Source organism: Saccopteryx bilineata, chromosome 2 (assembly GCF_036850765.1).
Source record: "Saccopteryx bilineata isolate mSacBil1 chromosome 2, mSacBil1_pri_phased_curated, whole genome shotgun sequence".
Taxonomy (NCBI): Eukaryota; Metazoa; Chordata; class Mammalia; order Chiroptera; family Emballonuridae; genus Saccopteryx; species Saccopteryx bilineata.
The window spans coordinates 122,830,294-122,846,333 of NC_089491.1; the positions used below are offsets into that span (position 1 = coordinate 122,830,294).

Here is a 16,040-nt window from a genome sequence, read left to right on the forward strand (position 1 = left end):
GTTGAGAAGTACAAATAATATTCTGAAAATATATCATACTTTGTCCACTCAGAAAATAGTGCCAAACCTAAGGACAGATAAAGTCCTTATTCACATAGAAGTGAGAATCAAGAAGGCCAAAGTTATAAAATACACTGCTCAAAAATGAAGAAACTACCTAAAGTAATTTCACAGAGTGATAAGTGGCAAGAAACTATAATATGTTATAATGATGGAGAGTAACTACAGGAGCCACACATTTAGGTGATTAGAAAGCTTGGATGAGGAAACTGAGACCTAAGTGACAAGTCAATAATTAAAAAGTCTAAGGAAGCAGTTTCTAAAGTGTGGGTCTTGCACTTTGAGATTCTTTCAGGAAGTCAGAGACAATGTAAAAATTATTTTTATAATAACATTAATGTGTAAGCTAGGGTAAAGTTCTGATAAATGGTGATAGAAGAAGACTTGTGGTGATGAGCACAAACTATAATATACAGGTGACATATTACAGAATTGTACATCTGAAAGCTATATAATTTTAGCAACCAATACCATCCCAATAAATTCAATAAAAATATAAAAATATATCAAAAAAGAAATGTTTATTGAATTTTAATATATTATTTTAATTTTTACAAGGACAATATGGTTTTTCTCTTAATGTAAATTATCTTCTAGGGTTTCTTAACATTAAACCACCCTTGCATTGCGGGTACATTATTAATTGAATTTTATTATTACATTTGTTAACATTTCAATACCTTTAATTATTATTTTAATTAGATTAAAATCTACCTGCTATCCTTTTATTTCTTGCATTGAAATTTATATGTAAAATTTGTCTTCTTTTACAAATTGCCTTTATCAACTTTTGACAATACCATAGTAATTTCTTGAAGATTCATAAATTTAAATGACATTATTCTTTGAATTTTTTCATGGATAAAATTTTCAAATAGATGTTTCTTACATTGAGTAGTTTTTGTTTGTTTGTTTTTATCAATAATAACAGTAAAATTTGTGTCAATCGTCACCACCACCTATTTCTACTCAACTTCCTCAATGTTTCTCCAATCTCTAGTGAGGAGACTGTTATATTATGCTTAAGTAAATAAATAAATGATATATGACATAAAAATTAATAATGATGATATTAAGATGTTATTTGTATTTTTACTTTAATTGTCTTGCAAGAAAAAACAGAGTTTTATAGAGGTTACACGACATGTGATAATGTCATCTGATGGCTAAGAGAATACCTGCTTGTGTATTTTTGTGCTTTCTAGACTTTTCTGTACTGGTAGGTTTAAAATATTTTTAGAGACTGTTTGTTCTCAGTAAAAATGTTGTATTCTTGATATCTATCTTTGTTCACATCAACTATTATTATTATTATTATTATCATCATTAATATTTTAAGTGAGAGGAGACGAGATAAAGAGACAGAGTCCTGCATGTGCCTTGATGGAGATCCACCCAGCAACCTCATCTGGAGTGAATGCTCGCCACTGAGACCAATGAGCATAGTGCCTGGGACCAACACTTGAACCAATCAATCCACAGGCTGCTAGAGGAGAAAAGGGAGAGAGAAAGGGGAGAGGAACAGAAAGAGAAGCAGATGGTCACTTCTCTTGTATTCCCTGACTGAGGATCGAACCCAGATATCCATATATTGGGCCAATGCTCTATCCACTGAGTGAGCTAGCCAACACCATCAGCTATTATTTTTATAACTTAGTGATTCTTCAATCAATCCTTATTTTGTAATTCTCAAATTTTCTTGAATCTTCAGAGTAAACACAGAGAAGTAATTATATTTGTGGTCTTGTTTTATATTAATTTTTATAACTTTAAAATAATGTTTATAAATATTTAAATTTTGTCTAAAATAACTACTATTTTGAATTTAATATTTTAGCTTATAAAAATAAAAATTATAATATATTTTTCTTACAGTTAAGAATGGATCATTGTCATAAAAAGGGAAGATTTGAAGATTTTCTCAACCTATACTGCACTGCAGAAAATCAGCCTATTAGAGAGTTCTTTAAATCAAGGGAAGGAGAAATTTACTCCAAAGAAACTGGTGAAAATGAAAATAAGCAAAAGATTATGATAAAACCATATATTTCTTAACTTATAGATATTAATAATGTAATTTTGTCTTACACAAAGAACATTCAAATAATTTTATGGTACTGAGTTATTCTAGCATTTTGAGACCAATCTTTCAGAGTTTAAAGAAAACTAAATATTTAACCTTAGAAGTCACAAATGCTTAAAAAAAAGTGTTATATCTTTTCAACCCACAAATGAAAAACCACTGAGCATTTTACTGAATAAAGTATACTGCATAGACTGAGAAGTATACACAAAAGCTGAGAGACTAAGCTGACATTGCTAACTGTTTGGTGGATGAAAAGTCAGTAAAATAATCACAATGAGTCTCTTTCCAATGATGCAGTAACTCATCAAAATATCCCAAATACAAAGACTGAGTTAATATCATATCTGTATAATTGTACTTTTTCTTTAAATAGATCTATAGATGATTAGCCACTTTTTTTAATGGAATACAATTTTTAATTAAAAGTCTAACTGACATACAAACTAGGGTTTGTCAAATTAGGGTACTTGGCAAATACATTCTCAAAATACATAGAGCATCTTTTACTTTAAGGAAAACAACTGACTATATTTGACAAAATTCAAACTTTCAAACAAAACTTTAGAATTTTAGAAACCAGAGCAGAAAAAATTCATGACATGATTTTAGGTTACACATTACACTTCTAACCTTAAAGAAAAACAAAAGTCAACTTTTGAGGTTTGATGTAGTTTTAAAAAAAGAGTATTTGAAATTACCTTTAAAAGCTATTTATATATTTCTTTAAAAAACTTAAGTATAGATAGCATATAGTATCTTAGTTTCAGATATACAACATAGAGATTAGACATTTATATTCTTCTGATCTTATCATCATCTGTCACCATGCAAAGTTATTGTGATATTATTGACTATGTTTCTTGTGCTATACATACATCCCTGTGGCATATTTATTTTATAACCACAAGTTTGTAACTCTTAAGCTCCTTTACCTTTTCACCCATCCCCTCTCCCCCAACCTTCTCTAGCAACCATCAGTTCATTTTCTATATCTGTGGGTTTCTTTCTGTGTTGTTTTGTTTGTTCATTTGCTTTGTTACTTTCTAGACTCCACATGTAACTGAAATCACATGGTATTTTTCTTTATCTTTCTGACTTATTTCACTCAGCATAGTTCCTTCTAGGTCCATCCATGTTGTCACAGATGACAAGATTCCATTCTTTTTTGTTGTTGTTGTTAAGTAATATAATATATAATTATTTACATATATAAAATTACTTAAACACTTAAAATATTTTATAGTTTTAATTCTGCATATGGTAAATACAGACAGGTACACCATATGTATATTCTTGGGGTCCTCAAAATATCAATTTTAAGAATTTAAAGGGTCCTTTGAGAATTAATATTTTGGGGAAGAATATTTCAGTCAGCAAGAACAACTGATAAAGGCCCCAAACTAAGAATTGTCCTTGCAGATTTGAAAGCTAGGGTCAAATCCAAAATGTTTAGAGTGTAAAAAAGGAGAAAACACAAATGGATTGAGGTCTGGGACTTGAGCCAGCATCATATTATCTAAGGTCTTGCAGACTGAAAGTAAGAAACAAATAAGGGAAACTGGTACTACCAGATAGTATTGTATATTTAAGAAATAAAACTTGATCAATAAAAAAAAGAAATAAAACTTAAACAATGAGGTCACAGAAATTTTAAGCTTGATCAAATCTAAACTTCATGAGAGGGTGGTGAAAATCTATTCTCATATACCATTGATGAAGTAATAAAAGAACATTTTGGAGGCAATTAGGCAATAATTGCATAGTCTTAAAATTTGAATTTATTTTTCTCCAGAAATTCTACTTTTAAATTTTCCCTAATCTATTTTGTATTAGTGCATAAAATTGCTCACTATGGCATTAATCTTCATAATAGTGAAATAATCAAGATAACCAACAATATTGAAACTATTGAAACACTAAAGAAAAACGTAAATAAATTTGATATACTCATACAATGGGGTATCAGTAACCATATAAAACATAATGCTAAGTTATATGTATTAGGACAAAATAAAATACATATATTAGGTGAATAATGCAAGACATATAGAACAAAAGAAATATACACAGAGAAAGAGAGGGGAATTAAGTCTTGTTGTATATATATAGAATTGTCTGAAATATCTGAAGTAATAAAGTCTGGGATTGGAAATTCAGTTGAGTGACAGGTTATTTTAACCTTATAACCTGGTATGCTGTTAAATGTTTCAGCATGTTATACCATTCATGTATATTATTTTTATAATGCAAATCCATTAATGCAATAGTATAATAAAGCCTTTATTGATAATGCTAAAACTTTGTTATTATGTAAAGGCCAAGAGAAATGGAAGCAACTATGAAATGAGTAAAAATATACATGAGCATAAAGAGTATGAGGATGAAAGCTAGTTTTGTGGCTTGTAAAAATGCTAATGGTAATAAGATTAATCTGAGAAGATAAAAAATTCTAATTTACTCCTTTATTGTCTAATCTGAAAATACCAACCACTTACTAAAAGGCATTTTTATTAAAAATATGTCTATTTTAAATGAAAAGCAAAGTAGACAGATTAGGTACAATTAATTTGAAGAATAAAATTCTATTGTATGTGATAGTGCTGTGTAAATGATGAGAGAAAGCAAGTGTTCATTGTAATATTAAAAAGTAACCACTACATTAGGGTACATACACATAATACAGTTTCTTCTAGTAAGTAAAAATGACATTAGAGAATAATATTTAATCATATGTAAAAGTATTCACAACTAATGTGGAAAAGTATACAAATCTGTAAGCCTAATTTTTAAATATCCATGTGAAAACCAAAGTATCTATAAGTCTGTGTGTGTACACACTCACAACCTAAGAAAAAAACACCAAAAGATGATTATCTTTGTTCTAGAATATTTGTTTTCATCTTTTCTTTCTGTAAGTTTTCTCTAAATGTGCTAAAATTTTTATTTTCTTCTTTTTTCCTGTATTTTCCAAATGTGCTAAAGCAAACTACTTTTATGAAATTTCTAATAAGAAAATGTTGAGTTTGAAATCCTAATGTATAAGATGCGAGGACTGCAACTTTCTTCTCTAATGATGGGGAATTGTTATTGTATTTCATCATATTCTATGGACTCAGATGACTTCATTTATGTAGATTGACAGTCACATATTACTGTATAAGAGCGGAGGGAGTAGATTGGCATCCATTTACCCAAAATGGAGAACAACATTATAGTTTGGATGGAGTACTGAGAACACATTAGCTTTAGCTCTTCACAGGAGAAAAGAAGACCTGCCACAGAATTCCTTGAATAGTATTCATCATTTAGATGATCTCTGAGATTTATTCCAGACCTGAAGTTCTATGACTTTATGAATAATACCTAATGACACCTATCAATCCCTTATATTATACATATTATGCCAAGCCTTATATCAACAGCATTATACACATGGTGTCTTTTGCTGCTCATAAATTTTCCTACAAACATTATTATATGTATTTTTAAAATGAAGTCACTAAAACTATCAAGTTACACAATGTTTTTCATTTCTACTCCTGATAGGATACCTGAGAAAGTTTGTAATCAGTACCTGTTTTTCCACAAAATCTGAGTTTTACTATTTGCTCTTCCAGTATTGACTTTTAAGAGTTTACTATTGTAGCTAACCTGGGATAAGTAGAATCTGCCATCAAAATGGTTATGACAAATGAAACAGTCAAGTTGTGGTGAGCTAAGGTGTCTGAGAAGTACAGAGTTGGACTCAAATGAGGTGCATGGAATCATCATACTGGTGCTCATAATCTCTGCTGGTCTCAGTTAACAAAGGGAATCCAGTTGATGAGCTGAAAGAGCAAAACAAGTTAAACATGGATATTGATGAAACTTTCATTACTTTAAAGTGACTTTTAGAAAATTTTTTAGACTTCCTGAGCTGCAAAGACACTTCTGAAAAGGTAATGATAATACTTACATGTTTTTTAAAACATAAAATTTAAAGTTAGAAAAGTTATTGCTTAATAAAGAAATAGCCTAGAAGTAGATAGCCGAAATTTTTTAAACAAAATCTCAGAGTATATAATTTGACACACTCAGAGTTAATCCTTAGAATTGTTTTAAGTATATTTTCTTACAATGAGCCACCTAATTATGCAATTAGTCTTTTTGTCTTTTTTTTTCTTGATTTCTTCTAAATTTATTCATTTCCTCTATCACGAAACTGTCTTTATATAATTTTCTTAAAATAATAATACTAAATTATGCCATGAATCACCTTACAGTTCTGAGTTACTTCCAAGAAGATTGTTATTTGTTTTCTAACAGTTCTATGACAAAAACAAGGCATGTATTCTAATATTAATTTCTCAGGCTAATGCATTAGTGGTCATGAAGATTAAGTAACATTTCACAGGTTTTACATTTAAAAAGTGAAATTTAAATTATTTTAAAAGGGACAATTCTTACAATGTGGAAACTTACATTAATATGTCTAGTTCTAAGAGTTCTCATAAACCTAAGTAAATAAAAATTATGAAGAAAAATTATATAAATACAGCTGATACAATCACAAAATGAAATAGACAAGCAAATGAGTAGATCTTTCATTTGCTAGAAACAGGCATAAGAAACTAACAATAAAAGTTATATCTAACCAGGACTTTGGGAGATTACAATGTTGTATAATTCTTAGTTTTGAAAAAAGCATATTCTTAGCATGCAATGACAGAGTGAACAATTATTGCTTTGTGATATTTTTAGCATACATTTTTTATGTTCTTTTATGTTTTTTGGCACTGAGCTATAGGATACTATCCCTAAGTAAGGTTTTGGATGAACTCCTAAATTAAGTCCATGAAATAAGAAACAGGCAGGACATTGCTGATTGGTTCCAGACCTGAAAAGCATAAAATGTGTCTCCTTAACATTTGAAGTTAGCTGGGAAGGTTGATATTTATCGTTTGTATCAGAATGTAAATGAAGTACTTTTCATATTTCAAAAACTAATGTAAGTTACCCTCCTGACCAAAAATTGTTAGTCCTAATAAATTAATATGGATTTCAAGAGTAATAGACAAAAGGACTCAATTTCTCTAAGTCTGCTCATTTGCATTTTCCTGAAATTATTTATTCTGTTTATGCTTTATGAACATGATAGTTGGCGGACAGAATCACATTTAATTTTTGTCACAGCTGCAATAGTGAAGAGCTTTTTAAGAGAAGTGTTCTCACTCCAGATGCCTCCCTTCCAGCAGGACGCAATTTTTGGTGAAAAGCTGTGGTATTATTGCACGTATCCGCTCTCCCATTCCATAGGGAACATACTGGGCTGTCCTTGCTCACGATGTCCACCTGCACTTCGTTAGAGAGCAGTGTTCACATGCCACACCACAAGATCCCCATAATGATGACATAACTCCATGCAGAGACTGGCGTGACTGGGCTGGGTTTTCCCCCCTCCAGCTCTTGTATCACTGAGAATCTGGCAGCCAGTTCCGTCCTGACAGAGTTCACAGCATATATTGGTGGATTCTTGTCCATGGTGCATCTGCTTTAAGAATTAACAAAAGCAGAGTCAAGACAGCAAGGTAAGCACTGTTTTAACTATAGCACTGGGGACGCTGACTATTTGGGACAGTGTTTATTGTAACAGAAAAAAATCCAGAACAACTTTGCCAATTGCTATTCAGCAGCAAATCCATAGTTTTGAGTATTTACTTTCACACTTTTCTTAATGTTTTCCATGGTTTATGGATTTGAAATAAGTTTTATACAGTATATGCTATGTTGCTAGTCAAAGGAGATTATAAAATGTTTCAGTGTTGGAATGGAAAAATATTTGAACTAGACAGTGAAAATGTATGGCAATTAAAATATTTGATATTTTATGTTAATGATTATATAGGTTAGTAATGTTAGAACTTATTTTGCAGCAAAGATAAGCCACTTCAACCAGTGTTAAAGTTATCTTGCCACATATATATTGCTAGAGTTTGTTACAATTTGCCATAGTATTTTATGTTGTTATAAAATGTAAACTAAAGAACTTATACCCTCTTATGGGTTACTTATTTCAATTTTGTTAATTTTAAAGATTTCTTTTTAGATATATGTTTTAATGGACACGTTTTGAAGAAATTCTAGGTAGCATAATTTATTTTTTTAAAGCATTTCTTCCATAACCACAGGTATTTGCAAAAACTGGAGAGGGGAGGAGGGGACTAAATAAAGTGCCCTTTTGCTTCATAGTGGAGTTCTTATCCGGTGACAAACTCTGTTTGAATTCAGAGCCCCTGTTTTTCCTCTGCCAAAAAATGTAAAAACATTTTTTTCATTACTAGTCAATACATTACAGTTACCATGTCTATTTCAGTGTATACTGAGTTAAAATAAATTGAAAGCTTATAAATAAAAAGGATGAGTATTTACAATATTAACATACTGTAGCTTACAAAAAGTTTTATAAATACTTTAGCAATATTTATTGTTCTCATGGCCAAGTCCTGGCAACTAAATTAAATGACTCTATCATTATCTTACAGAATAATTTACTAATAATCTGGTTATAAATTACATTGTGTTAGCCATCAGAGTGTTTCTAATACCTTTTTTAGAGTTACATCTGCAAAATAAAGTGCCTTATAATTTCAAATTCAAGCAAAGAAGTTTAAACTTTCTGATACTAAACATCCTACTTATCTCAAAGTCCCTGGATCCAGAAGCTTCTGCATTCTTCTCACAGGATGATATATGCTTTATGGTATCTGTTGGGATGTGGACCCTGCTTCACATTAAGGATTTCCCTCTCAGAGTTACCATATTCTCCTCAGCCATAGCTCTTCACTCTACAAAGTCCAGCTCTTATATTCTAGTGCCCATTACCTAAATTTTTGACCGTGTGTTCCCCAAACAATTAAAATATACTTCATTGAGCTTCAACTTAGAAACATGTTCATACTAGAAGACCATTGCTATAAACTCTTTTTAACTTATATTTTCAGTTTTATCCTTACTTGTGTGGTTTTTCATGTCACTGTTAAATACAGACTTTCCTCAATGACCAGTCTCTCCCATTTCCATTCTGTAAGAGCATTAAAATATGAATAAGTGAACCATGCTTTCTAATATTTTGGCTTAAAGAAGGTAGAGAACTTGTGAATTATTGACAGAAAGGAAAACTTTAATTCAAAATTTGAAAAAGAATATCTCTTTCTAGCAATTGAATCTCTTTGTAGATTTATAAATGTTTAGAATTTATGACATTTCCCTGATTAATAAATATCAGTTTTACTAAAAATGTTTACTAGTATTTATATACTAAATATTAGTTTTAGAACAGAGTTTTGCAATGTGCTTAACAGTATGGAATGCTAAACAAAAGTTAAATAGCTATACACCCCACCAAGAATTCCGTTTCCTTTCCTGAGAACCAACAACAATAACCAGACGTTTCTAAAGGCATGTACTGCCCCCTCCCTTTTCTCTCCTCTTCGCCCTCTCCCTCCGGCCACACACGGTTAAGAGCAGCTTTCCTTTAAGCAAAACCACAGACAGCTCATGTTCTCAGTGTGGGTCTTCTTAATGAGACATTTTAATGATGTTGAATGATAGGGTAGATGGTACAGGTTGCAATTGTCTTCTCATTTTCATTTTTTGTGGTTTTGATGGGTGTTCTGAAGCAGGACTGTACCATGGTGGTCAACAGGCACCACCCAGACACCTCCTGCAAGAAAGCATTTAATTAAGGAAGGAACCTGGAGAGATTGGCTGGAACAGTTAGGCCTAGCTCACCCAGAAGGGGGCGCGTGTGTAAGCAATCTAACCTGAAACTGTTCACCACCTCACAAGTTGTTAACATACATCCTTTTCCTCATACTTACATAAAAATTAAAAATACCTCCTTAGATGCACTGGAAAACGCTACAAAATGATAAAATACACATTGTCTAATACATTTAACATTGCAAATAGAATATCTTTTTCTTGAAAGTATACGAGATCATAATATATTTTCACTTTATTTAGGAGTCAATGCGCATGCCAAAAATGAATCTGGGTGCGTTCACCCTCCTCCTGACACTCATCGTCTGTGCCAGCAGCCATTACTACGAGGATTATGACTTCCCGCTGTCGATTTACGGGCGATCTTCCCCAAACTGTGCACCGGAGTGTAACTGCCCCGAAAGCTACCCCACGGCCATGTACTGCGATGAGCTGAAGCTGAAAAGCGTGCCCATGGTGCCTTCCGGAATCAAGTACCTTTATCTACGGAATAACCAGATTGACCACATTGACGAAAAAGCCTTTGAAAACGTAACCGACTTAGAGTGGCTCATTCTAGATCACAACCTTCTAGAAAGTTCCAAGATAAAAGGAAGAATCTTCTCTAAACTGAAACAGCTGAAGAAGCTGCACATAAATTACAATAACCTGACAGAATCGGTGAGCCCCCTGCCCAAGTCTCTGGAGGACCTGCAGCTGACTCATAACAAGATCTCCAAGCTCGGCTCCTTTGAGGGACTGGTAAACCTGACCTTCATCCATCTTCAACAGAATCAACTGAAAGACGAGGGTGTTTCAGCTGCTTTTAAAGGTCTAAAGTCACTTGAATACCTTGACTTGAGCTTCAATCAGTTGACCAAACTGCCTCCTGGTCTCCCAGTCTCTCTTCTAACCCTCTACTTGGACAACAACAAGATCAGCAACATTCCAGATGAGTATTTCAAGCGTTTTAAGGGACTGCAATATCTGCGTTTGTCTCATAATGAACTGGCCGATAGTGGGATACCTGGAAATTCTTTCAACGTATCATCCTTGCTTGAGCTGGATCTGTCCTATAATAAGCTTAAAAGCATACCGACTGTCAATGAAAACCTTGAAAACTATTACCTGGAAGTCAACGAACTTGAAAGTAAGTAGAAAGCCTAGCCTATGTTTGATTTATGTATTCACAAGTTTTTAAGTGCCTAAAGTAGTGCAACAGAAACATTGCATCTGGTCTCATTAAAAATATTTAATGAAAATACCAATAAAACATCCCTCTAATTCAAATACAAAAGAATTCTAGCTCAGTTATTTATCCAATATCTGTCCTTTCTTTGGAGTGTCCAGATAAGAAACCATTAGGATCATAGGATTTAATCACTAATTTCTTCAAATTTAGTATTCTAGGCTAATTAATACTAATGTGTTAATGCTTGATATATATCTATTATTTGTTTTCTTTGTGACTTAGATTTGTGTCCCACATTTATTTCTTGGCAAGATCTAGCTGAGGGAGGAACAAACAAGTGCAGAAGAGGCATGGCTAGCAGAGGTTTTCCAGCCTCCTTCCTGCTTATCCTTAGAACATCGTCCCTTGGGACTCAACAGAGTACTTGGCTATCCTGACCATCCTCTGTCTCCATTATCCAGGTTGTGTGTGGCTTCCCAGAGGGTGTATGAAGACTGTGAGGAAGATTAAGAAGAGAAGGAATATGATAAGGGTTTTTTAAAATAGTATTACAGAGCTCCTTCTTATACATAACCCTCTACCCCATTTGATTTTTCCACAGTTTCTCCTTCCTTTCTCTTACTGCTATAGTTTTTTGTGTTTGTTTTTATTTTACTTTTTTAGTGAAAAGACAGGAGACAGAGACAGACTCCCTCATGTGCCTCAACCAGGACTGGGCCAACTCACTCTAATCGTGGCTGCAGGAGCGGAGGAGAGAGAGAAAGGGAAGCAAGAGAGGGAGGGGTGGAGAATCAGATGGGCACTTCTCCTATGTGCCCTGACCAGGAATCAAACCTGGGACATCTACATACCAGGCTGATGCTCTACCACTGAGCCAACCGGCCAGGGCCTCTGGCTGCCATATTTTATTTTTCATTTATCTTCTGGGTAGGAGTTTGATCTGATCCACTTTGACTATTTATGTGTGCTTTTTGTCTTCTGGGACATTTTTCAGTTTAAATAATACAGATACAGAAACAGGCGGAAAATTGGCATTTAACATTCCGAACCACCTTACTCTTTAACAGAGCCTGGCACAAGAGAAACCTATGATTCTTGGATATGCTTTCTAAATGAAAATTCAGGTGGGAAACACTGATTCACACATAAAACAATTATATCTTCAAAATAATTTCTTGAAATGGAGCATCTTTACACCATGGAAGTTGGTTGTCTTGTCATGCTGGTTAAGAATATTAACATTCCTATTAGAGAAATTACAGTGTGCCTTGTTAATATAACACTTTGTAATTCTGCAACAGTTTTACAGTTTTCTGTAACTCCTAGGAAGGTTAGGGTGTTTCATGAAGAAGACCATGATTGCCAACTCTGAAATGCCACATGTTCTTTCTTGTACCTAGAATATTTGCTTGTCATAGAATATACAGTCAAACTATCAGAGCTGGACCCTAAAAGTTTTTTCTAGTAGAAAACTCACTGTGTGGTAATATATGGTCCCACATCATAAATATTTGTGGTTAGGAGGAAGGATGCTTAGACTGGCCAAAATGCTAGGGATTGAAGATGTTTGAGGGCTGAAGAAACTCTATTATACATGGTGGGTGGAGACTAGCAAAGGCAGAACCACCTCGTTCTCTGAGGTCAAAGAGGGAAGAGACATGAATGCAGGAGAATTTGGGGAGATAAAGACCAGTCCTCATTACATGAGTGAAAGAAGGAAGAGCTGATGTGGGAGATGGGAAAAGTAGGCTATGAGATTGAATGCTGACAGCCACTCAGTACCAAAGTGAGATTGAAACCACAGTGCCCAGCATTTATAACCATTTGGAAATGAGTAGTTACCTTTCTTCCTTCCTTATCCTGGACAATTATGAATATACATGTCAGATATTTTTGTCATTTTTCTTTGCATGTGTGTCTTCATTTTAATGTATTTTGCTACATAATAATTATGTATACCAATTGTCTGCATTTTCTTAAATATTTCTCTGCATTAGGAAATCTGTAGCCAAAAACTATTTCTCATATTTCAAACTTATATGTCTAAAGCACTTGCTTAATCACAGCTCTTCCTAATGTGACATAATTTAGAAAAAAATTTTAAAGGATATGAATAATTATTTAGCATGTATTATGTGCTAACACTCTATGAAGTGTTTTACATACCTTAATGAATTTAATATTCATATAACACAGTGTGACATATATCTAACAAAAAGATCAAATAAACAATCCAAAGATACCCAGCTGATAAATGGCAAAGGCAGATAACAAATACAGGCCTAAGCCTTTGTTTTTTCCATTGTTTTATTCTTTCTCTGTGGGAGGTACCAGAGCAAAGATCCCTGGAATTTGACTAGTGTGTTATGTAGGACAGCATCCTAGACGTAAAGAGCAGAGTGTAGTTGGGCTTCCACTAAAGTCATTGTTAACTAGAATTTGAGAATAAACGAAAATAACAAGATAAAGGACCAAGTGAGGTTATTCTGAAATATACTTGAGTAAACATAGACACTTCGATGTAAACATCTGAACCCATGAAGTCTAGTCACAATCTTATTTTCCACTAGAATTAAACCAGTTTTTCTCTTGTGCCAACTTTCTGACCACAGAAAATGATGTGGCTCAGATAGTGGACATTCCATGACTGGGTTTAGCCTTGGAGTTTTGAATCTGTCATGGTGTGTGCTTATTTGGAAACTCTTTAGAGGTCATCTAGTAAACCCCTCTCACTTATTCAGGCTGAATATTTCAAAAAGTTCTTAGCTGACATGATACACATTAAATGTCTTTCTAAAATCAGGTCTTTCTAAATGAAAAACTTATAATAAATATTGTTCTTTGAAAAGTTCCATTGACTATTCTGGTCCACTATTGTTATGTTACTAAATATTGTATTGTTTAGTAGTCTGGCATATTTCTTTAGTAAGTCCAAATTCAAAGATACACCAAGAAATAACTTTGTTTTTTCAAATGAGAAGAAATCCTATTTGATATTATTATGAACTTGAGAATTTTTAAAGATTGTTTTAACCCTGTCTAATAAAAATGAAAAAGATGATTAATGGTTTTTATTCTCTAATTTCCAGAGTTTGATGTAAAGAGCTTCTGTAAAATCCTGGGACCACTATCCTACTCCAAGATTAAGCATTTGCGTCTAGATGGCAACCGTATCACCCACACCAATCTGCCACCTGATATGTATGAATGCCTGCGTGTAGCAAATGAAATCACTGTTAATTAATATCTACTCATTTCAATAATATTGAGGTGCATCCTGGAGCACATTTTATGGTTACATTTTTTTGTGATGGTTTCCATAATGTTCATTTTGTGGTTGTTTTTTATTACTTCCATGAATTTTACATTTTGAGAGAAAATGTTTTGTAAACATTTTACTATTTTTTAAAAAGAAGAGATGAAAAGCAGGTCTATTTCATCACAAGCACAGACATACACACACATACAACAAACTTAATGATTTCTTTGTAAATTTAGTGTTTTTTACATCTCTACTGTCAAACGTGCAAAGCCTTTTACTGGTTGCATGCAAGCCAGCCGAGTTTTATAATATCTAAATCTTAACTTAATATGCCCAAATATAAGAATTACATATATAGGGATGTCTACTCTATTGAATCAAATTAACATAATATGTCAAATCTGTTTAGCTGAAAAATGGATGATAAATGTTGGCACCAATGATTTTGCAAAATACTAAACAAAATTAATGAAGCCACATACATTTAAAGCAGAATTTGTAATATTAAGAATTTATATTGTTACCTAGAGAAACTTTTCTGGAATTATTTTTTACTTTAAGTCATGTGTATGTTTCTTTTTTTTATTATTTGCATGTTATGTTAAACAAGCTAATAGCAAAATAAAACATAGCAAATGATATCACTGTGTTTGACTTATAAAATTTATATCTCTCATATATAAAATACAGTCATGTGTCACATAGTATTTCATTGAATGATGGATTGTGTATACAGTGGTGGTCTCATGAGATTATAATGGAAATGAAATTTTCTATTGCCTAGTGATGTCATAGCCATCATATCATAGCACAATACATTATTCCTGCATTTGTAGTGATGCTGGTGTAAACAAACCTACCTCAATGCCAATCATATAAAAGTACAGGACACACAGCTATGTATGGTATATAATACTTGATAATTATGTTACTGCTTTATGTATTTTCCATACTATACTTCTTATCATTATTTTAGAGTGTATTATTTTAATTTATTAAAAAAATTTTTTGTAAATAACAATACCATGTTATGCCAGCATCAACTTCGTACATCTTGTATTTATGTCTCTTGATTGCATCATTTTCTCTTGTGCTTGACTTAATCTCGTGTTGCTTTATAACTTTAGTGTAGCCTAGGTGTACAATGTATATGAAATTTCTAACAGTGCACAGTAATGTCCTAGGCCTTCACATTCACTCACCACTTATTCACTGACTCACCACAGCAACTTTCAGTGTTACAAGCTCCATTCATGGTAAGTGCCCTGTACAAGTGTGCCATGTTTTATCTTTTATGCAAAGTTTTACTGTTCCTTTTCTATGTTTAAATACACAAATACACACCATTGTGTTAAAATTGCCTCAAGTATTCAGTACACTCAATTATTGTACAGGTTGGTAACCAAGAGCAGTAAGCTGTACCATGTAGCCTACAGGTGCAGTAGGCTATGCCATCTAGGCTCATGTTAGTACATTCTAGTATCTTCACAGGATGACAAAATTGCCTACACACAAATTTTGTAGACTATATCTCCACTATGTGGTGCATGACTGTAACAGATTAGAATTTAGAGAAAAAAAGAAAAAAATCTCTAACCTGCAATATTTTATTCATTTAAATAGAAGATCCCACTAAATATAATCTGCTTCTAACATCCACTTGCAAAGGGTTTTTAGACACACCTTATTTAAAAGAGTCC

The 16,040-nt window shown here is 32.8% G+C and overlaps 1 protein-coding gene across 1 annotated transcript; it reads left to right on the forward strand.

The window, feature by feature from the left end:
- Window positions 1-7,525: 7,525 nt before the first annotated feature.
- LUM (lumican) lies at window positions 7,526-14,742 on the forward strand. The gene is made up of 3 exons (XM_066257766.1): window positions 7,526-7,713; window positions 10,151-11,036; window positions 14,168-14,742. Exons 2-3 carry the CDS (start codon window positions 10,157-10,159, stop codon window positions 14,320-14,322), a joined length of 1,035 nt encoding a protein of 344 aa, XP_066113863.1. The 5' UTR covers window positions 7,526-7,713; window positions 10,151-10,156; the 3' UTR covers window positions 14,323-14,742.
- Window positions 14,743-16,040: the final 1,298 nt, after the last annotated feature.